Raw genomic sequence first — 25,957 nt, 5'->3', positions numbered from 1 at the left:
AAAAAATATGTTTCTTGAGAATTCCCATTTATTATCAGTTTCTAATAATTATTCAAAATCTACTAGAAGTTAGTCAACTGGAGATATTGTCCTTCCCTTAATATATAAGAAAATTAAATGAAGTTGAATATCTGACAGAACCTGATTACTAGTAGATTTATCTGTTCATATTTTCATTTCTTTAATGTTGGTTATAGTTTAAAGAATGTTAATTTCTGGAATTAAATTTTTAAGTCTATGAACTAATTATAATTTTAAACCATTTATAAATATGTTTTGCTAGTCGTAAATAAACTATATTTCTTACACCAGAATTAGAGTGATATTTCAAAGTTCAAATGTTTATTAAATATTTTGAAACTATAGTCATAAGCGTACTTTTTTTTACCTCTTCCCCCCTTGTTATAAATCCTGTTATACCAACATATTTTGAGAGTTATTCATTGTCCTAATTTTAATAAATTTTTCTAGAATTACCATATGCTAGGAGAACGACCAAGATTTGTAAGAAAACACTAAGATTGGGTTTGATGATAAGAGCCGTGTTCTTATTTCATGTAAGGTAAAAATGTTTATCCATCTCTAATCTGCAGGTATGAAAGTGAAGACGTTCAGGATGAATGATTTGCTATTACTTAGTCAAATTATGGAATGGCACCTCATTAGAAGTAAGCAAGGAGTTAAAAATTCGTGGAAGTAGTCTATGCCAGAATCATTTAAAGATAAGATTTATGCTAACTGCATTGGAAATACTCAAGATCCATTTTTTGTTTTTGTTTTTTTTGTTCATGTTTGATGTTACGAGGATACACTAGGTTGGATAATAGAATAATATTGACCACATGGACGTTGAAAGAATCGATTGTTAGCTTCCCTATAGAACCTAAAACCTTTGAGCTTGAAATAATGAAATAATTTCATCTCTGAAATACTTTTTATATGTTTACGTTTAAATTTTTGTCCATTTAAACAATTTTCGCTGGAAGATTCTACAAAAATCTGAATTAATTCTAGCTTATTTTCTGTTGCTTCTGACCAGATTTGTAACTTCATTGTTCCTCAAAAATGAAAAAAGCTAGATAAGACAGCCACAAGCTCAAGACATTATGCAGCATCATGAATCAAATCATTCAACAAACTATTGCATACGCAAGTTACTGTTTTATTTAAAAAATGTTTATTTGAAGTTTTGTAATTTAAACAAAGGAAGTCATACAAGAGAGGCTGTGCGACCCTTGGCGTATGGTGGCATGTCATGTGTCATCACTTGGTAAGTTCCTCGGGCACTGTAACATTAATTACCTTTAATTGCAAATGTCATTGAAATTCTCTTATTTACATAAATTCTAATGATATCCTTTTTTTAAATTATCAATTAATTCCACCATTGTAAAATACAAGTTCGTCCTGATTTCTAAAGATTCTTAATTAAGAATTAATAAGGCAATTGCCCATATCGTATGTAACTGCTTTTGAGACATTAATCTCTAACGATATGGTAGATATAAACATCAGGTCGGAGTCAGGTTTATTGATTGCAATACTCCCTGAGAGTAGTCTTTAGGGAAAGATAGTTCAAGAAGGTTGCCTTTCCCTTTCTTTACAAAAAGTAACAGCCTTTCTTTTAGCGAGGAGCTTGTTTTGATTTTTACTGGATATAATGTGTTGTTATTGAATTTAAAGAGACATTACTTGATGGCCTTTTTATTATAATGAAAAATAGGTATATTAAGATCTATAGGCTTGCATATCATATTACGTAGATTATTAGTGGATGCTACGTTACGCTCGTGATGGATTAGGCTGGGAATCAAATCGTTCATTAATGGATCATTAAACCAAAAAGGCTTTCATAATACTTCATAAATTTTAGGCAAAATTATCATATCACAAATCTATGTAATTACTTTATGTACTTCACTGTTGGGTTTTTAGAATTGAAGTTACTCACTCATGAGGAACATGAAGTCCTACCAATATGTATTTATCTACATCAGAACTGGACATCACGCAAACTTGACGTACAAATCCAAAGAGAAAACTCTTTATGTATAGGCCGCATGGAGCTCCATAGAAACCTGTGCTCGAAGATATTGATTCACTGTAAATCTCAACTGCTCTTACATGATCACAACTAGAATCTGAAATATATGTACAATATGTATTTGAATCTAAATTTAAGATTTTAGATTGAATAATACATTCTTAAGAATGTTTGGTCTTTCCTTAGTTTTTAAATTTACCTTAATTAATTAAATACAAATTTAGGGTTAAATACTATAAACGCTAGAAAAGAGCAAAAAGATGTGGTACAGTATTAACGGGAACAAAACTGGTAAAAAGATAAGTTGGAAAGTAATAAATGTTGCATTACGTTGAACCACACAAAAAACTACATATCAGATCAAAAAGTCGGACAAGTTCATTACTGAGAAACCTACAATTTCTTTTGGGCATTTAACGTAGCTTATTTTTTGAGAGATTATGCTGTGTCTCCTCAGAGTTGGTTAAGAGCCTCAAAGCGCACACTCGTGTTACTTTGCAATTAAAGCATTCAGTCATAATGAATCGCAATTATAATTTTTTCTTATTGTAATTACTATTGCTATGACATTTTGTAAGTGGTAATTAATGCATTCATAGAATCCAGCGAAATTCGCACTTCTCCTACACTACTTTATGTGTTTATTCAGCAAATAACCGTTCAATTCAAACCAGCTAAAAATAGTGCGTCGAAGGTATTTTTGCACTCTCTTGGTCATCTATCTGAAAGTTGCAAGCATCATACTATTGAAGTGTTAGATATAAGATTTTGAAATTCGAACAGACATACTTGCCACACAACCAGGTTGAGCATAACCATTAGTGATGTAAAAATCGGCATGCCCTTCTGGTCCAAATTGGCCTTTCCATCCAACATTTGTATGTATTACATCTACGAAATCTGCATCAGTTGAATCCAACGTGTACTCAGGTTTGGCGCCGATTTCACTAAACAGAGGCAGCGCTGGATCTAGGCCTTCAATAGATATAAGAAATAATATTAAAAGTTTTTTCAAATGATTTACAAAAAAAACTATATAGTAATGTAAGGCGCACAGATTTTTTCCTTCATATTAGAATTTTTATGATTCATTAAATTTAGTTTTTCTATGCTGCAAAATTTATCAGAAAACCAATTAATTGAGTTACGCATTTAAGAAAGGAATAACATATCGAATCTATTTGAATTCTAAAATAAACTTACAATTTTTGGTGAAACAAGATCCAACTTACCTGATATCCATCCAAGCTTGCAGCCCAACTCTTGAAGGTATTTGCCAGTACCTCCAGCAACATGTGCTCCCAAACTAAATCCAATTACATGCGTATTATTACATGATACTACATCTGGCCTCACAGTAAATAGGGAAGCAAGAAATTTTGCTGTACATTGGCCGACTACATCAGTATTAACAGCTGCCTGTACATAACAAGGAGGCCTGGCTAACGGTGACCAATCAACTGAGATGATGTTGATATCATTGTAATCTAAAAAAGCTGACAAAACAAAATTTTTAGTGCCAAGGTACTGTATTTTGCAAAAAGTTATTTTTTGTTTTCCTTGAGGACGACAGTCAGAAATTGTAAGAAATGTTTTCAGCTAGATTTTTTTTTTTATTTGAATTCCAAATTTCGCCTTGCAAGATTTGAATCAACAGAACATCTACAGACATTTATTGACTTCACATAAATATATACAAATTTAGAAAATATGACGACATATCCCTTTTTTGCTAAAATTTCATAAGAAAAAACAGATTCTACAACACAGGTAGCATACTTAGGTAGTTTTATGCGAAGAACTCTACTTCACAATATCGATCGAAATCAGAGCGAACACAAATGTCAAATCTAACGTTGGTGCTACCTGAATCATATAACTTTTTCTATGATAGTTTTTATCCAGTATCCCTAAATTCTTTACATTTCTTGCTTGCAATAAACTTTAGTAAATTTAGTTGATTTTTTATAGAAATGGATGATAGAATCTCAGAAAGGCATTAAGCAGCTTCCTTATTATAAAGTTTTCTTCAGCTTAGATTTCCATGCTTAAAAAATATATCCATCTAAAATTATCTAAGTTTATGGGAACTGGCGATGCCATTTCTGAGCGCTGGTTCAAAACTATTCTGCTAATAGAGATTCTGTAAGGCAGATACTAATATTGGTGGAAACATTGAATATTTTCCCAAATATTATCCCAGGATAAGAAGAGGCTAAGTAAGATACTGGGAAGAAGCAGGAATGGAGCTGGATTATTTCGTCCTAAAATCTTAGGAATGGAATCAGATAAGTTTTTAAGGGAGTGAAAAGAACATAAGAATTTTTTTGCTTTAGTTTAGACATCACCTCCCTATGTTGTAGCAAATGTTCAACATCCAATCAATTTGTAATTGGCTCAGAGCTACTTAGAAAGAGTAACCATTGGATAAATGAGATGTATGTATTATAAAACAAATTAAAGCACCTTTTTTTATTTGACAAAATAAACAAAGTGTGAATGTTTCAATAATCACTGCCCAGCTGTTATCTAATAAGATCATATAAGCAACAATTATAGCATACCTGGCCTGAGCTCCATATTTGGTGAATAGTCTTTATGTCCAGTATAGCCATGGATTAACACTCTTAGTTCAACGTTTTCTACAAAAGGAGCTGATTTCATAGAATCTACGTTTTCTGGTAAAATTTCGTACGAACCTTCAGTTGCAACGATTCCCCTAAAAAACGAACAAAAAAAATTAATGGCGTGGATGTTTTTTTAAGACCAAGTAATATATGTAGTTTTTTGCAATTTTTATTTTGGTCTAACTAAATATGTATATTCATATATTAAGTATGGGAATCCTTGTAACTAATGCAAGAGGAAATTAAATTTTCTGAAGCAACCATAGAATTTAACTTTTATTTAACATAATGACTGGAGGTCCTTTATCTCATGATACAATCCTATTTGGCTAACGAATTTCCGAATGCAAGTTGTTAAAACATGTTTTTGGATTTGCGTATCCACACCACCAAAATTTTACTAAACAGATACCTTCTTCACGGTAATCCGCTTAATTTTGTACTTTACCATGCTATCGATAGGTTTTACGTGACTTGGGGATCATTAACTTTAGTCCAAGCATATATGAACCATCCACTGGTAGATTACAATAAAGTTATTGTATTACAAGTGTTGCAACAGCCTTATATGTTCAATAGCCTTTACTGTTGTATTTAACTAACTTAATTCATACCTGTTATACAGGAAAAATCTTATATGCTGACTCGGACAAAACTCATCTGCTACAATGCATTTAGTAAAGTTCAGCACAAAATTTGTTAGACTTTGCAAACCTAGAAAATAATAGTAATAATAATCGCAATGTTTAAAAATGTTGTGCTTTTTAGGGGTTTGAACTAAGGAAACAAAGGCAAAAAAGTAGACAAAGAGTATTTTAAATTATCGGTAATTTCTCAATGAGCAACTTGTCTCACCCACGGGTTTCACTTCTAAATGAGTTCTTAGATTAGGATTTAGTATTATTATTTTAATTTAAAGCATGTCAACATTGGTTCTCGTGGCGTTTTTAGTGCGATGCTAGCCTCAGATCAGTGTTCTCTCGTTACAAATAAGTCTCTCTACGGAAATACGCTGTAATAAGAGAAGACCAAAATTCAGTGAGAGGAAATATTTTGTTTTATTGTGGACAAACATCTTTTGTGCATATCTTTGCAATAAATTATTGCAATAATTCTGATTTTATAATTGATCTTGAAAATATTACTTCTTAAATAAATTAATGAACTAAAACTTATCGACATGGAATCTTAAGGCAAAAATGATAGAACAATGAAGTGTTCTAATTGTTACTGTTGAAATTAGAATAATTAACAATACTAAAGTAGTAAGTAGGCCGCTTAGTGATAAAGTAGTTCAACATGAATATAAATCTCATTAGTATTTTATCTCTTTTAATTGACTTGTTTATGAGCTCATGACAGTTGACAACAACAATGGTTTTCCCTTACAAAAAGACAAGATTATTATTGTAATTTGGGTAGATATCATTTATTAATACATTGGAACTTAGTTTGTTGTAATAATAGTAACTATTCTGTATATTTTTGACATGGGAAGGGATGACTACTTAATGATAAATAAAGATGCAAATAAGTTAAGTTTTCTTCAAAAGCAACCTTGACCAAAGATCAGTTTGAGAGCGAAAAAATAAATCAATGTACAAGTCATGTAACATCCATTTCTATTGTATCAGTAGCCAATTGCTAACTGTAATGAAGCTCAGGAAAAAAAACCGTCTTTTTAATCTCCTGAATTCCTGAAATGATAAGCTTAATGAAAAAGGCAGCTGGCATGCCTTTTTGGAACTAGTACAAAGACTCGCATGTTGACTTGAAGATCTTGAGTAAGTTACAAATAAAGATTTCATTGAATTTCAAGAAAATTATGTTGCTAATTCTCTGAGCAAAATAGACATAAGAGTCTACCTGCTGTTTTCTGTAACTATCAAAACCCAAAGTGCATCTGAATCTGTGTTTCTCTTTCCACGATTAATGTAGCACATGGTAAAAAAAAAGAAGACCAATTACTTTTTCGAAAAAAGAAAATTGTTTTTATTAATATTTTATCATCATATTTAGTTGGATAAATCAATTTGGATTTCGCTCTTCTCGAATAAGTCCCAAGATTCCAACGCTTGAACTAACCTAATGATCTCAGCCTGCTGCACTTCGGACAACCTGTCCAATGCTTTGCATTTGGTTTATCTTAACTAATGGTAGTCTGTCACCTTTCTAATCAGAAACTTTGACAAAGCCGACCCAGCTATCATCACTAACATGCTGCATTATGTAGTTAGTAATTAGTATTGTATGTAAGAAGTTCAAATTTAATTTACCATTCATAATCTGAAATAAAATGAAAAGGAGTTCTTTCTGAATTACTGTACTATTTTTAAGTTAGAGAAAGTAGCTTTAAATAAAAACGGAAATTTTAAATTTAACAAAGAAATTTAATAAACATGGGCAAAAATTAAAGATTGAGGAATCTCAAAAGTGTTGATCTAAAACAAGAATGAAAAAGTTTTGAGGAAATGTGTCGATTTATTACAATCCTGTCGCAGAATTTAGAAGCGTAAAACTCTAAATTAGAATTTCAGCAAAATTGGTAGTGATCATCAATTTAATTTTTGTTTTTTTCGAAAATACATGAGAATTTTTCGGGTGAATGTAAAATAATAATTAACATTTTCCAAAACGCGCTATTTGCAACGTAATTTCACATTCATGCATCTAGATTCAAAATTAATATATTGGCTGCCACTATATCATTAGAAAACTAAACATCCATTAGAAGTCTAAGTTGGATGGAAATTAGTCCATTTTAATGTTAATAATCATACAAAGGATTAGCTCTTTGCTTAGTGCTCTAGACTCCCTCAGGGAAGTTCTGGGGTGGGGTCCTTCTGCATAGCTTTAGATTTGATTTCTAGCACCCTCTTACATCTTACTGCCAAGTGTAATCTATAATAAGAGAAACCCTATTCGAAGGCCAGCAGGCACAGAAAAGGCAGCGGGTGCTAAGGACCTCAGATGTGACGCGCCTTAAATAAAAAAATTGATGAGGGTTAGTTGTTTGAGTATTCCACACACCAGACTTCAAGTATGTTTTTACATGACGGATTTCCTACCATAGTTGTCCTTAATATCTTATCTATTTTCTCCTGAATTTTATAATTCTATCATTTTTTTTCGCCATTTAGACCATCTTCGGATGCAAATGTTTACGAACTGCAATGAGCAATATATTAAAATAAACAGCCATATCTTACTGTATTGCAGTTATTTTCTAAATGCAATACAAGTAATAACATCCTTAAACACAAAGCTGCGTTCGGATAGCAACGTAAATGATTGTAAGAGGAAAAGATCCTACAACCGTTTTAAGTAAGAAAAAAGCTCTTTTGAGGATCGTACCATTCGGGAACCCAGAATTTTCTATATTATTCTATATTTTCTATATCGGGCCTAGAAACCTTGGTTTGCGGTTTCTATTTATTAGCTTTATATTTAAGTATTTCATCTTGACAGAGGATTTTATCCATTGTCTATGTGCATTAAGTATAGATATGTTTAGTTTTTATTTTTGTATTATTTTTATTGTTGTATCTTTTTTTTGTTACTTAATATGCACAAAATAAAATAATAAATATTTCATGTCAAAATTGATTCAGACTACTTAAAGAATGTGCATAAAAAAACTATCCAACTTTTTTTTTAAATTGAAATAATTTTTTAAAGCAGCAAAATGTATCCATCTTATCAGCAAGCATTCATCTAGTACTTTATCAACATGAACTAAAAAACTAACTTCACTTGTCATAATTTAATTATTATGCAATAAGCATTGAGGGCAATGTATGATTAAAGTGTGTGTGTCTTGAATATTAAACAAGATCATTAATGGCTTTTTAGAAGTTCCTAGTCGTATCTTTTGTACGGTTTGTACAGCTCAAGAGGGCTAGGTCCAATGCTCTTCCTATCTGTGAGTGCCGTCAGCCTCTTGTTGCCTTATGGTTCATATGTACGGTTTTAAAACAAAAGTAGTTTTAAGGTTTACAAGTATTCAATAAAAATTCCGTAATAAAATGTAATGAAAATAAATCATGATTAAAAAAAAAAAAGAAAAAAACACGCCAAATGCTACAAGTATTTCGAAACTGATTTTTCAAGCATTGATAAGGAGAAATATCACCTCCGCAGTTCAAACATTTTATTCACTTACCAAGCAAGACATTTTATTCTAATGTATTAAAACTAACTCTCTGTTCCAAATTATAAGCGAAAGAGAGATATTATAAATCACTATCTGCTAATTATTCCTCTGCACTTGCAGTTATCTTAATAGTTTGTAAAACTAACCATAGTCAACCAATACGTCGCAAGGCAAGAAGTATTTTTCAACTTGGAAACTTAGAACACTAAAATGAAGGTGTAATTTAAAAGTGTATTCTTAGGAGGTGCCAGGCAGTTTTTCCTAAACAATTGAAATTTTGCAATTAGGCGTAAAGAACGCTGCACTAAAACAAAATTGACAAAAAGAAAATTTGAAAGAGTCAAAAGAACTAAAAAGTGGGTACGTTTTGATTGACTTCAAGGTAGTGTGTTCACTTTCATTTTCTCAATAACTTTTCAAATTTTGCAGCACAAATGCTCAAAATATGAATAGATTGGCCGCACTAACAAAGTTGATTCGATTTGATCACATCCTATTACTGTATTACAATAAAAACTAAAATTGTTAACTTTTATGTCTCTCAAGAGAAAATACTATTTACTATATTATAATACCATAAATACTATTTATAATAGTTAGATAAAAGTAAGAATTGCGAATTAGTAAATTGGAACTACTATTGAATCAGTTTTAGTTTATCACAAATTTCATATTCTTTTGAGGCTGTGGTTTTTCATAGTCGATACTAAAAATAAACCAATTTTCAATTTTCCACTACTTGCTACCGAATTCAAATTTTAGTCTGCTTTACCAGCTTTATTAAATCAACGTTAAGTGAAGTAAATAAAGATCTGTGACAGAGAAATGGAAAAGAAAAATACTTGAGATAATTTTTAAAAAAAGTGCAATAAAAGAAAATTTGTGCAATTATGCATTTTGAAACCTCATTGGAAGATATAAAGTAATATTCCACATCAGTCCTACCTTGCGGGCTTGTTTCCACCGTGTTTAAAAATATGAAGAGAATCAAGCAACCTAAGTATGTTCCTAACATATTAAAAGGGCAGGATTTAGAAAATAAAAAATAAATTAAGTTGAATTTGGACACAAAATTTTATCAAATGAAGAAGACCAAAGTGTTGTTATTGTATTTATACTTATCAGTGTTTATGGTTTGTTGAATAAGAATCGCAGTTTCACCCACTCCTTCTTCCCCACTCTACATCTATGCCATTCCGTACACTATGGTTGGGCTGCCACTAAACAAAAGACATGGTTCTTTTACACACATCCTGTTTAGGTTCCCTCAGTTTTTTGTTTATTTCAACGGTGGTTGATTTTTTATTGTTTTTAGTTCTTTTTTATAATAGCTTTGAATTTGTATAGTTTTTAAATAAAGTCGAATGATTGAGCTGTGTATGTGAGGACTATATCATCCTGGAGAAGTTCTTCACCTTTTCCTTTCTTATTTTGTGTAGGACAAATCTTTAATATCCACTTTATACACTTCAATTCTTGAATGCCATAATCCGCTGTAGTAACTATGAAAATTACATTCCATTAACCAAAAAATAATTTCAGTTTTTTGCCGTGTAATGGGCCAATAATTCTTCCGATCCCTCCAAAATCTTTGCGAGCTGATTAACCCCATTAACTTCCAAACCTGGAAGATAGGACCGTTTAATTCGAGGAAAACTGTCAAAATTGGTAAAACAACTTTGTAAAATGTAGTAAAAACTATTTTTTTACTCTACTTTTTCGAGGGCGACTAATCGGGGGTTTCTTGTGATCATTATCCCTTAGAGTGAGAATGCAGTACTTCGAGCTAAGGGAGTGAAAAGAATTGAAAGAGAAAGTAACTAAATATTAATTAACAAAAAAAAAAAAGTTAGATTTATTGATTACCAGCGGTGTCCGAATCGTCGATCCAACAATCTTTTTTGAAGAAAATTATGTTTATTTGTCCCAGCTCCAATTACAAAGTATACAAGTTAGATTTAGTTTGTAAAGCGGTATAATGTAAAATCAAAGAAGAGAAGATATAAATGATATTAAAGATTAGAGAATGGCGAACAAATAAAATACTTCGATTTGGTCAGGCTTAATAACTTAAAAAAGTAATAATTCATGGAAAATGCCTTATTGTATTTCGACTTCATTTTCATTAATGGATTCATAGAAGCAGATTAATTAATTTAAAATCATACTCGTATATATAGAGTGTTCATTTTAACAGGGCTCAAATGCATTTTATGCTTAAACGGTTGATCTGAAGATATCGAACTGCGGTTTCCGGTTTCTTTCATAACTTTTTATACTCAAGACTGTATATAAGAAAATCGGGGTCATCTGCGAACCCTCGCTTTTGGTCACGCGTCTCCCGCGTACGCGGACAGGAATCTGAAATCAAGTCACTTATTCTGAAACTAAAGGGGACGGGCAACAAATTTTTCCTCCACGGTTTATCGCTCAAATCAACCGTTTAAGCATGAAATGCACTTGGGCCGTCTTATAATGAACACCCAGTATAATTTATGAAGCAGACAGTCTTTACCAATAAATGAAATGTTGCCAAATTTCAGATAGTTCATTGTTAAAAATGATATGGAATTCGTTAGTAAAAGTTGAAACATTCACGGAAAAAATTAAATAAATACAAAATGAGACTACTCAGAAGGTAATAAAAATAAAATAGAGTCAATATAAACAATGTGCTCAAAAGATTGTGTAAACATGAATAATTGTTTCGACCTGGAATTAGCACTCTGGTTCAAATCCAACCTTTTTTTTTAAAATTTAAGGGCGTCAACTTTTAAGGACATTGGCTCCCAAAACTTCCTTATTTCTGAATAGTCTATATTCTGTTTCTAAATTCTATATTCTTTCTTGCGTATTCTATTCAGTTTTGCCAGGGAACTAAATTTATGGGTCAAAGAAACTAGCCAACCTAAGTTGGTTTTATGATATTCTTTCTCCAGGCTGGGGCGGTATGCTTGCCTGTGGTTTCATTCGATGGATTTGTTAGCAGAGGCCTTACCTAATCTCTTCCCTGGTTGGTATGTTTAAACTATCGTTATTTTTGTTTGCAGACTTTATGCAGCTAAAAACGTTCATATTACTTACTCTTGATGTATCAAGTCTTACCAACAAGTATTTACTTCCAACATTTTTTTTCATGTTGCAAAGTAAGATTCCACCGAAAAAAAAATCGTGTCCAGTTCATGGTGCTATATAAATACAAGTGTTCGTAGTTCTTGACTCCTGTTACATGTACTGCTCCAGCTACATGATCACTCTTGCATCTGAAATTGAATGTTTGAATTTTTGATATATGTTTTAGATTGTTATATATAATTTAATACATTTCTGTTTGTCTATAAATTAAGGTAATACAGGTTAAGGGTTAACAATAAGCGCTGGAGCTAGAACAAAGTAAAAAGAAGTGATAATATTCTGTAAGTGTCTCAACAGCCACAGGAGGTCATAGTGCCAAAGAGAACTGCAGTAAGTACGATTGTAAAAAACCTACCAACAATATCTAAATCAAAGTTACAACTGATAGTGTAGGTTGATAGTGGGCCGTTTAGATTTTGTATTTTTACCCGTCGCACAATTTTCTGATTTAAAAAAGTAATGCTCATTTTAGAAATAGAAATAATAATAATACTTACATCTAACTTTCCGGTAAGGACTGTGTAACTATCAGTAACGAGAGAACACTAGCCGGAGGCCGGTTGGGCATTGAAAAATAATAAATAAATATGTGAAAAGTGTGAAACAATCTTAAATATTGCATTTTATTTTTTAATAAGCAAATGAAATGATATGATAAGATGCGTGAATTTTAATATAACCTCTACCGAAACCTTTTAGGGCCGTTGATCGAAAACGGCGAAAAACTGAGATATCTTTTCTCTAAAGTTGCGTATTCTGTTAGTTAAATCAAATGAAAACGATGCTATTGTTTCTCTTCGGGTTAACTATAGTAGTTTTAGATAACCCTCCCTTCAGACAAACAATAATAGACAGATTGGTCTTAGGATAATAGCAATTTATATAATCTGGGTACCTAGCTAGCAGACCACTTCTATAATACTATTTACCAAGCGTACTGCGCACACTTTTATTTGAAATACATTCCCAGGAATGCTAATTTGGAATAAGGTTCCTCAGAGATTATCCGTATATGGATTTCTTCTGCAAGCGTTTTCGAGTTCCTTAATGTTATAAATATCTTTAATGCAACATACTGACACTTAACAAAATGTAAAAAAAAAACTTTTATTTCGTACATTCTTGGAAACAGCTGACCGGATTTCCCTACACTTTGTGCTATCTTATGCATAGATGTAAACTAAAATTTATATTTTTCAATAGAAAAATTATTTTCTAGAAAGTTGAGTATTTGCCTTTTTTTGAAAGCAGTACAAATTTCATAGGACAGGAGTACGAGGGGGCTCGTTACCGGCCGATGAAGACCAAATTAGAAATATTAAATAGAATCTTGCATCTATAATCCTTTATAAAACCTATATTTTGTAAGGTATAATATTTTATTTTACTCTTAAATGATATTCACAGTGCTACTATAACCTTTTGGGCGGACTCATGCTAAATATTGATACTCAAAACTATATAAAAGAGGTCTTTACGTAGAGAAGAACACTTTCATGAAATAAAAAAGTTAAGAAATGCCTTTTTATCCTAATGGGTTTAAGTTTAGCACCTTTCCATCATCAAATTTTATGAACATTCTAAATTAATTCTATGAGGTTTACATCACTGGTTGAAGAAACGGCTTAATTTTTGAAGGAGGTAACTATATGTTTATTTGCATTTGTGCGCCTACTTAGATTTCGTACTTTTGTCGTACCAAATGTAACAGAAGAAGTAGTGAAGATATAGTATACCACTTTTTACTAATATTCACCGAAAAAACATGAATCTTCAACAACTACTCGCCCAATCTAAAGAAAATACTGATCTACTTACAATTGAAGCTACTGTTATAACTGGATTTGAGTTTATAGCCCTCGATGAATGTCGGGAAAAATGTAAACCATTATCTATTACGAAAGCAAAAGGGCGTATATTTTTTAATATACATTCTAGAGATTTTAATAAGGTTTGGTTAAATAACTTAGTTAAAAATTTTGGTTTTATAATGTGTACTTGGAAGTAATATTGACCTATTTTTTCTTGTGTTCAGGTTTTAACTTTAAGAGCTGTTGACAATGTACTGTTGGTAATTGAAACAATAAAAGATATACCTTTTGAAGGGAAAAAGGTATTTGTTATATTTTATTAAAAGCAACAGAAAATTATGAGAAACTTAGCTGACTAGATGTCAATATGTTTTGAGAAAGACTTTTGAAATTGCAAACTGCTTTACGCGTATAAGCTTCTATAAAGAGAATCAATAATGAATTCTATAGAAACATTAACTAGTAATTTTCTTTTTGAAAATCTTACACAAATCATACAGTTCAAGATTCAAAATTATTTGACTCTTCAAGTTAGATCGTAATTTCGTTTTTCGAAAACCTATTATTCTCATCTCATTAGTTCATGTTATTTGTTTTCTCTAAAAATGAGAAGTACATATATTTATTATATATATTTTAGCTTCCTTCAATAGTGTTAGATTTGAGTTTGACAATTGAGACCTACTCTTTTTAATTATCAATGATTTTTTATATGTTTCTATGTTTTTAGGATAAAGATTTGGAAATTGTGAAATCATTCGTAGATACTGTTGAATGGGATAATTCATTGAAAAAATGGGCCGAAATTACAGAATTCAAGGGCATCCTTTATCCTAGTAAAATTGCTACCAAATCAATAACTGTTGGACTGGCCCCGAATGATTTATTAAATAAACCAAACGAAACGGACTCTTTAAGCTTACAAAATGTAAGCTGTGACAAGGGATGTAAAGAAGTATCACATGATAAGAATGCTTTGAGAGTTCCTTCAAATATTACACCTCAAGACGTTGACGAGGAAAGATCCGATTGTTCGGCAGTGTTGTGCATTCAGAAAGATAATTTATCCAAATATTATGGCGAAAAAATGATTGAAACTGAAAAATTAGAGGAGAATTCAATAGATGTTATTGATGAAGAAGTAAATTATTTCAATAATGAGCTCGTCTATGCGCCAAAAGAAATTGAAACCACAGATTTGGTTCATGAACAAGGAGTTGACAATACTTCCGGCCAAAAATATCCAATAGAAATGAATGTAGACAATTATGCATCACATGTAAAGAACGAAACAAACAGTAATGACCATAAATTGGACGACTTGAAGGGAATTAAATCTATTGAAAGTAATTCCATCACTTTGGCAAAAGATGCTTGTGAAAACGATTCCGACAATCAAGTCGTAAACCTTGAAAACGTTTGTAACAATAAGGAATTCGTTAAGCTGGGTTACGCTAATGAAGGAGATACTATTAAAGAAAAAACTGATGCTCGACTGGAAGAATCAACAATTTTATTAGCCGAAAAAAGACCATCCCGAAAACAACAATTTAGAGGAAAAAATAGACATTATGATCAAAGTAAAACATTTTTATTAAGAATTTTCTATAAAGCAGTATTGTCTATAATTATTGAGTAAACATTTCTAGTATTTCCGAATTTTTAAGTAATTTTTCATTGTTTTTGTTAACTTTCTTCTCAGGGCAAATTAATTAAAAAGGGTTCGCGTATGTTTCCTGAAAGCATTCTTCTTGATATCTTCTTTAACAGCACGCTTTTCATTAATAACTTGAAGAATTTCCTTGCCATTAAAGTAAGTCTTACGTACTTTGAACTAACCGCTAGCCTTCATAATGTAGACCAGTTTATTAGTGCAGGATGAAAAAACGCTTAAAAAAAACAAAAAAAAAACAACCAGATCAAAAGCAATCCATTAATACCCTTATTACTTGATCCTTAAGAAATATATATATATATCCTCACCTCTCTGGTTATCTGCAATTCGATTCTACTTATTCTACATGCTATTTTCCTGTCATTACGTGCTATTTTCTACGTGCCTTAACGATTATTTTATTGTCATAGAATAAAGTTTTGAAATTGTAATTTTGGCTAAAGAAAAAAAAAAAACCAATGAAGATGTATCAAATATAAAATTACTAAAGTACCCATTTTTTATTTACAGAAAAACCTTTAGGCAGAAGATGCCAAAGAGTCAGTAAATCGGATCAGGATAAATCTGATGTAAATGAGGATGTTTTAAAATTTAGAGCCACTTGTTATAGAATTGGAGAGAAACATTCTTTTAGTTCAATGGAAGCTGCTTGGGAATTTGGCGGTACATTGCAGGACAAGTTTGGATGGACAGTGGATCTTACTCGATTCAACCTCAATGTTGTCCTAAACATTGAATGTAGTTAGTAAAATATGCAATAAAGATTACACTTCGTAAATCTTGTTAAAGCACACTTTTAAACAGTATTCAATGTTTCCTTTATTAAAGATTTTCATTTATTTTTCTGCGCCAGCTTAATGAATTCACTCCTTAATTTATTAACTTTTGTAAAGAAATTTAGTTTTTTAATAAACTTTTTTATTGTTTTCAGAACAAGGGTACATCTGCGTTGCCATTACTAAAGAGTCACTTCATCGGCGAAATATCAGTCATTTTAGTAATACCACATTACGTGCAACTATGTGTTATAATTTGTTTAGACTTGCTGAACCGATGACGGGAGAAATTGTAATTGATCCACTCTGCGGTGGCGGATCTATATCAATTGAGGTGAGAAATTTTGTTTGAATTTGAATATGTTTTGTTACAATGTAATATTGAATATAAGTTTATTTCGTAACTTCTTTTCATAAATTCTTCACTGAGTTTAGGATGAGGAAATTGCCTTTGACAATAATTTTAGTACTCTCAAAACAATTAAATGTGGCATTGGTTAAATCAATATTTTGGAACCATTTTTCTAGGAGGCAATGATCTTGTAACTGGAATGGGACCCCAAATTATTCCTTTCCCAAGATTTTGGGAACAAAAGCTGACTCCTGAAAAAAATATGTTGGGACTGCCTTCAAATTCTTCCCTTTTTCTGATTAGATAATTTCTTAACCCCAAGCAGGGGGTCTTAACGAGTGAGTGCTGCAAACATTAACGTTGTTTCCTCTTTGGTTACGTTATGTCAAAAAAGCTGCCCTTTACTTTTTTAAAAAAGGCTTTAAAATGTATTCCTGAAAAAAATACCAACAAGCTAGAATCGAAGTGATAATTTCAGTTCATCTGATCCGATCCTGCAAAGATAGGGATATTCTTTATAACATTTACGTAGAAGCATTTGAGTATGAGTTGCAGATTATGTATTCACACCATTTTTAACTTCAGGGTACTTTAAGCTTCCCAAATACTTTCCACATCTGTGGTGATTACAATAGAAAAGCCGTTGAGAGGACCAGAGCCAATGTTGACTACGTAAATAAAACAAAAGCCCAGTGTAAAATAGGAGCCGTTATGTGGGATGTTAAACATCTTCCACTGAGAACTCAGTCCATAGATGTACTTGTGACAGATCTAGTAAGTAATCACATTTTTTTTTTAAATTTTGTACAAGTATCTTACCTTCTTATCTCAGAGGCTTCTCGACCATGTTTTTCTTACTTTCTCCAGTATTTTACGATATAGTTGTTAAACTAAATCGCAAGAATCTTGATCCACTCACTTTTATATTTATCTACGTGTATAATTTTCTTCTTGTTTCTCTCATAAATTAATTCAGTCATTTCAGCATTTTTGGTGTTTTTCAGCCTTTTGGTAAACGTAGTGGTGCGAAACGGGATAATCTGAGATTATACAGCAAAGTTTTATTTGAGTTAGCAAAATTTGTTAAGACAGGAACTGGTCGAGCGAGTTTATTAACCTACGATAAAACTTCTTTAATAAAAGTAAGTAGATAACGTAATAAATGATTTATTTTTATATACATGTATATTCATTACAAAACAAATCTTTAATTCAATACATTTAAAATACTTATATGTATATATATATATATATAATGAAGAAAATAAGAAAATAATAAATAAATTCCCGAAATATACATAAATTAGAAACATTACTTTTCAAAATCAACTAAAGTTTATTTAATTATAATGAAATTTATCAAAATTTAATAGGAAAGCAAGCTTAAGGAGTAATTTGATAAGATACTTTCTTAAGGATAAGCAGGCACTTTTTGAACCAGTGACTGCCGTGGAGATTAGCGTTGTATCCTCTTTTGCTGCCCTATGTCAAAACAGTTGCACTTTACGTCCTTTTTAAAAATATAAGTATATTTATATCTTAAAGCAATACTACTTATTAGCTAACCACTAAGAGTTACGATACCCAAGTTCTTACTTCACATATTTAATGGAAATTTCTGCCCTGTTAAATTTATTACCCCTTAAAATATAAGTTTATAAATTATGTAAATAATTTTTGAGCAAATTATTAATAAGGAGGTTCCGAAGAAAATTATATTATACAGATTATCTCTAGTGAATATATAAGGTTCCCACTTAGTAAAGAAGAGTTATCTAGTCTCTACCTTCTTTTTTCTTAAGGCATCCCTGTAGTTTGATTTGTCTTATTTTCTCGTTTTTCATCTTCTTCTCCCGCCTAGAAGTCTTGGCCCGCCTGGACTTTTTTTACACGCAATGAAAGAATCATCGACTGTCTCACATCCACCTTCCTTGCGAGAGATCATTCCATTCCTTAGCTTTTTTTTTTTCTAATTTCTATTGACTCCACCATTATTATCTTCTGAATGACTGTCAAGGGAAATTCGGTTCAAGACAATTTACCCATCAGGTTTATGATAGTCGAATCGGACACCAGACTTTTTCATCTGAGTAAAATTAAAAATTAAATTTTCAGGCTTTGAGATCACAAAGTAAATACTGGCGTGAAATAAGGCAATTTGGTGTCAATCAAGGAGGATTATTTTCTTCAGTGTTTTTATTACTAAGGAAGGCCACTGCTGTACCTGAAACATCTTCAGAAGAAAGCTTTGAGGCTGTACTTCAAACTGATTCAGCTTCTTCAATTCAAGAAGACGAGATGAGAAGATTAGATAATGGTGATTCAACTGAAAAGAAGTCTAATAATCATAATTGTCTTGCTGATGGTAAAGAAGTTAGTGATAAAACTCTCACAGAGCAAAACATTGCATCCGGGGCAACACAGGATACTAAATTACAAAGTAACATAGTTTCTGTAAAAGAAGAAATGGAATCAGCAATTTTCGCCTCTAACATTGAAAATGTAGCTGGTGATAAATTAGAAATTATTGCCCAGAGTTATCACGATTCTCCAGATGGTACCAACTAAGTAAAGAAGTTATCAATTGTGTTTTCATTAAAAAAAAAAAAAATATATTTCGTTTTTAATTCATATTTTTTTGTATTATTTGTGGAGATAATTTCTGTTTATTTTGTACATTTTTGTATGTTTTCATCCTGATGTTTAGTAAATTTAAAAAGAATTTGTTTATTTCTTAAACTGATGTAAAATATTTAAAGGAAAAAGTATCTATTGGTATTTTATTTAAAAAAAACATAAATGTTCCTTTTTTACTTAATCTCATTGAATGTATGAACTTTAATCTTTTCTTTAATTGCTTTGTAATGCTTTTTTTTTTTAAATAAATTCAAGAACAGGTAAAATGTACTAATTTTTTTCCGCTTATTTTATAACTTCCAGAAACTGGACCGATGCAAAAAAAAAAATTTGACATCCAAATAATATTCTTAATAATATTCAGTGTTAATTCCAGGCAGAATCTTGAGATAAGATAAACTGCATCATATTTCTTTTTTAGTGTTTAGCAATTTTAATGATTTATAGCTTTAAGGAGAAGAAATTTCGGAAAGAAATCTGGCCTGTTCCTAAAATATTCCACTGTTTCTCATAATAAATTAATAAATTTATAAAGCACATTTAAAACATCTTTTGCTTACGCTATTAATCTGGTTTTGCAGCAATAAGTTGAAGTAAAAAATATAATCCTCGAATTATTTTCAAGTTTCTTTCGATCAATTTCATTAAACTCAGGACGTTTTAAAACAGAACTTTAAAAATTAAGGAAATTCATTAACTCCCAAAACGAAACAAAGATCCAAAAAAGGGTAAAACTTTCTTTATTTTTTGACTAGACTTTAAGCTATAATCATTTGATTAAGTTTATAAGGTAGTAAAATCAACATATCTTCTGCTACTCGCACCTCAGCTCTCATTTTTTGACCAATTTCCTTATGTGTTCTCGCATAATCTACAATTCTCTGTTGATGCAAAGAGAATGAAATAAATTTTTAATTAGTATTAATATTAGAATATTTCAGCAATGCTCTTGGCTTACCTGATAAAATTCCAAAGATTTCTTATCAATTTCCATCGATATTTCCTTATTTGGCCTTACATGTTTAGAATATAATCTTGCAGCATATAAATTTGCTAAAATAATTGTCTCTTCATGTTCTTTGGGATAATTCACTGGCATTTCATTTGTTCTAAAATAATAAAACAAATAATTCAAAACAAATAAACTTGACTTCTTAAAATAAAATTATAACTGTTAATAACAACTTTACCTTTTATCTCTAAATGAATCAATAAATAATACATAATAATTGACACCTTCTTCTATTAAGGTATTTACTTTTAATATCTGATGTCGGGTTGGGGAAGGCGAAGACGTGCTAATCCTCAACTAAAACAATTCTTTGTCAAGTACTACTGCCTTAGTTTTAATACGGTATTTTTTTGCATTAAAGTTGTATCAAAAGAAAATATACACTACTTACTTTCTTACCCTTTATTTCTATCATATCTGTACAAATTTGTCCCAAAGACATCCACAATTCACGGCAAACATCAAGGTAATAAGTTGGGTTCAAATTTTTTACTACGTTTGATAAAATATCTAGCCGCCTTTTCAACATTTTGCATTTGCTACAAATTAAAAAGTTAAAAGATTTTTTATGTAGAGTATAGTAAAGAAAATTGTAAAATGGTACAATTAATATTTGAAGAAAAAAAGTACCTAGACGAAAGCCAATGCCAAAAAAAAAGGCAAAAAAAAGAAAAAAAGAAAGAAAAAAGTTATAAAACTCGTTCAATAAATATTTAAATAATGTAATAAAACATATAGCCTGTAAAGTAAACTAACTTACTCCCAGATTCATAAAACGCGTAAAGGAATGCGCAAATAGAATAGCCAGGCATTTAAAGCTTCTCTCTTAAGAAGAGATAGTTTCATTAAAAACAGACAATCAGAGATGCTGCCAAATATTCCAGGACAATAATGGATGACAACTCTTAGAAGATAGCTCTAATTCTTTTCAAAATCAACTTAAGAACTTATAACATCATTTCCGTCAAAATTTCCATTCGGAGTACTTGTAGTAGCGGGGTAAACTCTAAGTGACGCTAGACTTGGTCATTGGATAAACTAAACATCCTTCTGACAGTACCTACCCAAAATAGTTCCCAACAGCTGAAAGTAGACAACGCTTTCATTGACAGATTAGTGATTAAAAAAGAAAGCAATCTACAGAAATAAGCGTTTGATACCCTAATAGTATAACTTGCAATAAGGTGGTGCCATGCAATCTAAGAAATGCACGCACCAACTTGCTCTGAACTGGACTGTATAAATATTGAATGAGTTAAAGAATGCGTTTGGTAAGCGTTTTGCTGCTCAATGAAGAAGAGGCTCACGTTGGTCAAGCTTGTAGTTTGCATGACTTGGCAATATATTATGAATTATAACAATTCCTTCTACAACAGAAGTTCAGATTTATGGGACGTGAGCAACATCAGTGCTTTGCTGCGGAACTTAAGAGAATCCAAAACGAGAACATATCTGGAAGAGAAAAACTGATGTTTTACTTGATAACAAAAACAATGTCCTAGCCCAATATTCATTCAACTATTCATTCGTTACGGACTGGCGCTGATCGAGAGTATTTGTATTCATTAGAATTTCACTTTAAATATACTCATTTTGTTCTCGACTAATGAGGAGATAGACTGAATAAATTTCATGCGATGGAGCAGGATAATAGGATGGCACTTTCTCGGATCTCTTTAAAGGAGCAATGGTTACAACCTCGAAACCATAATTTTAAATCTATAACAGATAACGAGAGATCTAGAGGGATGGAAGTAGACTACCAAAAATGTGAAAAAAAAGAAAGAAATATAGGCGAATAGAAAAAGAGAAAGGCAGTACATCGTGCAACGGTTATTTTAAGTATGAACAAATCATTTTTATTAAAAAAGTAATTAAGAGAGTGATTTTCAGCCTTAATTTTATGCAGTAGACTCAGTAGAGGTAAACAGACAAAGAAGTGCATTGTGTAATTTAAGAGAGTTGAAAATTTAGAACACTTTCTTACACATTGTCAATAATTTATGTTGGGATACCTAGAGGTACTAATGTTTGTAGAGACGCTCTAGTTTAGTTTTTAAATCGGACCTAAATACTAAAATGTGAACCAAATAATTGCAAAAGTTTGCTGGTTTGTGCAGGAGGGATTTTAATTAGGTAATTAAGAACTGATATTAGTTTACAGTAAAAAAATAATAAAAAAATATTATTGAATAAAAATTAAAAGTTATCTCTACAAAACAGTAGTAATATAAGTACGCAGAAATGCTTTTTCTTTTAATACATCATATTATTACCGATCCTCATCTTCTTCAAAAAACGCTAAGGCAAGATACAATTGACTATGATCCATTGATATATTTGTGTAATCAGAAGCATGTTCCGTCAAGGTATAATATTTCATAGCGTCATTGCAGCACTGTTGTCCAAAAAGAAATACTGGACGAGCATCTTCAAAAGTGAGAAGAGGACCGCAAGAGACCACATTTTCATTTATAGAATCTTTTACCGTAGGAAAACATAAATCTTGAAGTTCCTCTTAAAACAAAACAAACAACATTCTCATTATGTAAAAAAAGGTAGACTGAAAATAATTATAAGTAGACAAAATATGTTAACACATTAATTGCTTGAAAAATCCATTAAAATTGTCTATTTCTTATTTGCTTTCAAACAAGCCAGAATCACTTGTGGAAGGTGATTGTGACTATTTTAGAGTGCGAAAAGTTAAGAATTAAGCCCAATGTTGACCTTGTAACTATTTGATTGAGAATAGTTATTCGGGTAAGTGGGTAGGTGGACAAAGAACATGCTTGTGTTTGAGATTATGCATTTCAACAAGTTCAAAGGTTTGCTTGCTTGGGTGCGATGAGCTTCATTTCCACCACGACCATCGGTTCTTTTTAATCTACTACTCTTTCACAAATCCATCCAAGGTGCAGCGAGGGCATGTGGCTGCTGTGTATGAATGAATATTTTATATAATATTCATTCCAAAGGTAAATATTCACTTGAATACAAAGGGAGTTTTACTTACTACAAGCGACCCTTTAAAACACAGAACCCTAGCTTTAGAATAAAAGAATTTTTAATGTTAAATGTAAATTTTATGTAATGTTGATGGTTTATATTAACAAGTTATTCATTAATCCAATAAACTTACTTGGAGGATTTTCACATTCGGGTTCATCGTCATCAGTCATAAGTCTGTCTTTTGAATACGACATTAACATAATGCAGTATTTGATCCAACACCGAAATATATCACTTCGCCTTCTTGTTATTTCTTCTTTCCTGAAGTACATACAAAAAAGAAGTCATGTTGACTTACAAATTTAAATTTACGTTCGCCAAGATTAAATAAAAGGAAAAGTTCTTTTAGATCCGAAATGTTAAAAAGAGAAAAACAAATACATGAAATAGAGATATGTTGTTAAGCTACTGACTTACTTTGCTTCAAGCATTTCGGTTCCTTTCAGAGATTCATCACTATCAACATCCTGCTCGCACTGATCCAAAATTAGCATAGATACAGCCAAATGATGTCTAGCTTCCTTAAATGCATTTTTTTCTATTAACACTTGTGACATGGTGGCAGCATTTACTGCCCATTCGACCTTTTCATAATCGTTACTTTCAATTTGTCTTTTTAAAGTCTCATGGCAATACATAGCTCCTTTTTCTTTGTCTTCTAAAGCTGTATGGACCTGAGCTAAATAGTAAAGTGTTAAAGTATACGTTTTTTCAAGAATAACAGTTCCATTTTTTTCTACTTTTGGTGGTGTATCTGCATACATTGTTATAAATGATAATGGTTCAACATTAGACGTAGCGTTATTGGTTGTATAACTAATATAAATTTTTACAGCTTTTTCGAGAAACCTTAATGCATCATCATTTCTAAGAGTGCGTGCATAAAGCAAACCTAATTGATTTAAACATGCTGTGGCACATAATACGTTTTCTGAATGGCAAGAATTACCTTCTACCATATAGTAAGCTGCAAGTAAATGCTTTTCAGCAGAGGAAGTTTCTTCAGTTGACATAAAAATCGTTCCCAATAAATAATAAATTCCAGCAAGCTTTGCATTTTCTCTCAAATCTAATTGACCTCCCTTACCTATATAATCCTGCAAAATGTCTTTCATTTCATCTAACAGTTCTTTGGCTTCATAAGCTGACTTATAAGGTGCAGTTTCCAGATCTTTAGTCCCTAATAATTCCTTCACCTTCAAATACTTATCTTTAATAGAGGTTTTAATAGCGTTAGATTCCATATTTGTCCAAAATTTTCAATCAAAAAAGCGGGGGCGAAAATGTCTAATAACAACTTAAGGATGTAATCGATACATTAAATTCACTTCACTTTGCACTGGATGCACATATAAATGTTAGATAAGTAAAATATTTCAGTACAAGTTATGGAGAGGATCACAAGCATTAAACCAAATACCAATATTAATGCAATACCAAAACGTAACTATGACTACTTCGTACTTCTAAAATAAAAAGTTCTACTCAATACACATACAAATAAAAACAAATGTTTGGATAACAGCTGGCAGCTGATTATATTTAATGTAAAAAAAATAAATAAGTAGGTAATTATAATTAATAAGGTTTCAGGGAAAAAAACTGTGACATGAGTAGCAATGAAAATAAATTAACTACATTTTACTATTTATTATATTGATTCATTTAAAACACCACTGCCTTCAATTATAAAAAGTATAACCAAAAGTTGTTCTTTTGTTGAAAATTTGATAAAAGATATTGTTATTGCAAGAATTGATTAATACATCATCCAAAATAAAATAAAACAATTAGAGATTTTTAATTTAATGTTCAGTCAAATATCTGGTTTTTTCTTCTTTCTATCCAACGGCCTTAGAACTAACAAATAATTTAGTAATATTTTTTAGAAAACCTGCTTTTGATAAGTTTGCACTTTAACATTTCTTAATATATGATAATACCTAAAGACTGAATTTATAATAATAATTGGTTAACCATATTAGCAAACGTTCTTCGCTCAGAGTTGGCTTTTCTTATCATTTTCCTTATTCTCCCACATTGCAATCGTTTAAGTGCATAGGACAAAAATTGTATAATGAAAGAACAATTTGTAGTCAATAGAGCTATTTATTTACATTGTTCTGATACAATAATTTACTGTACTATCAGTTTAATGTAAAACTGATTTGTTTACACAAATTTCAAGTCGAACATAAAACTAAATAAAATCTATTGTGAACATTCACACGACTACCCCTTTTTTCAATTTCCAATAGGGGATTTCTAGTTTGTGAGGCAATACAAAGAAATATTTTGGAAATGTCCTGCTTTGGAAAAGTAGTTGCAACACTTTGCCTAATCTAATGATATTTCTGAAGCTATTATGACTTTATTTTTACTTTTATTCTTATTCCTCCAATTATTTAAGTACGTAATACAAATCAAATAAATTCTTTTGTTTGTCGAGGAGCTCTTTTCTAACTTGCTAATTCAAAACAAATACATACATAGGAGTAGATGAGGTATTCTAACTAGAAAGCGCACATTATAGTACTACTAATTATTTTAAATTTTGCATGTTTGAATGTTTAAGTATTGATAGCGTTTTCTGGGCACTGCCAGCCTATGAACAGGGTTTTCTTGTTTCAGTCATTACTGCTTAACACCAAATAATAGCTGCAAAGAGCATCTAGGAAGTGAAAATCTAAGGACCTACAGCTGGATACCTTTAAAATAAAATA

The 25,957-nt window shown here is 31.1% G+C and overlaps 3 protein-coding genes across 17 annotated transcripts; 1 reads left to right on the top strand and 2 right to left on the bottom strand.

Moving 5' to 3' along the window:
* Positions 1-1,154: 1,154 nt before the first annotated feature.
* LOC141457285 (pancreatic lipase-related protein 2-like) lies at positions 1,155-13,514 on the bottom strand. 15 transcript variants are annotated; one of them, XM_074134039.1, is made up of 9 exons: positions 12,855-13,071; positions 11,930-12,087; positions 9,943-10,044; positions 5,286-5,385; positions 4,609-4,763; positions 3,277-3,540; positions 2,834-3,019; positions 1,952-2,141; positions 1,155-1,286 (listed from the first exon to the last, which is right to left on the bottom strand). In XM_074134039.1, the coding sequence occupies exons 5-9, from the start codon at positions 4,706-4,708 to the stop codon at positions 1,211-1,213; spliced, it is 816 nt and encodes a 271-aa protein (XP_073990140.1). In that variant the 5' UTR covers positions 4,709-4,763; positions 5,286-5,385; positions 9,943-10,044; positions 11,930-12,087; positions 12,855-13,071; the 3' UTR covers positions 1,155-1,210. The 15 variants fall into 15 exon arrangements, with proteins under 15 accessions (XP_073990140.1, XP_073990139.1, XP_073990138.1 ...); XM_074134038.1 differs by lacking the exon at positions 9,943-10,044 and having other exon boundaries at positions 11,909-12,087; XM_074134037.1 differs by lacking the exon at positions 9,943-10,044.
* Positions 13,515-13,556: 42 nt separating this feature from the next.
* On the top strand, positions 13,557-20,094 carry LOC141457280 (tRNA (guanine(6)-N(2))-methyltransferase THUMP3-like). Its single transcript, XM_074134021.1, has 8 exons — positions 13,557-13,910; positions 13,995-14,072; positions 14,501-15,350; positions 15,956-16,186; positions 16,377-16,555; positions 17,159-17,347; positions 17,578-17,715; positions 18,689-20,094. Exons 1-8 carry the CDS (start codon positions 13,725-13,727, stop codon positions 19,139-19,141), a joined length of 2,304 nt encoding a protein of 767 aa, XP_073990122.1. The 5' UTR covers positions 13,557-13,724; the 3' UTR covers positions 19,142-20,094.
* Positions 19,934-24,863, bottom strand: LOC141457283 (KIF-binding protein-like). Its single transcript, XM_074134029.1, has 7 exons — positions 23,652-24,863; positions 23,365-23,495; positions 22,499-22,739; positions 20,614-20,761; positions 20,401-20,519; positions 20,169-20,319; positions 19,934-20,091 (listed from the first exon to the last, which is right to left on the bottom strand). The coding sequence occupies exons 1-7, from the start codon at positions 24,476-24,478 to the stop codon at positions 19,969-19,971; spliced, it is 1,740 nt and encodes a 579-aa protein (XP_073990130.1). The 5' UTR covers positions 24,479-24,863; the 3' UTR covers positions 19,934-19,968.
* Between the last annotated feature and the right edge of the window lie 1,094 nt (positions 24,864-25,957).

This window comes from Rhodnius prolixus, unplaced genomic scaffold, assembly GCF_049639745.1.
Source record: "Rhodnius prolixus isolate KJV_2025 unplaced genomic scaffold, Rpr scaffold_10, whole genome shotgun sequence".
NCBI lineage: Eukaryota > Metazoa > Arthropoda > Insecta > Hemiptera > Reduviidae > Rhodnius > Rhodnius prolixus.
The sequence above is the reverse complement of the archived record's forward strand: the minus strand, read 5'-3'. Positions and strand labels throughout refer to the sequence as shown.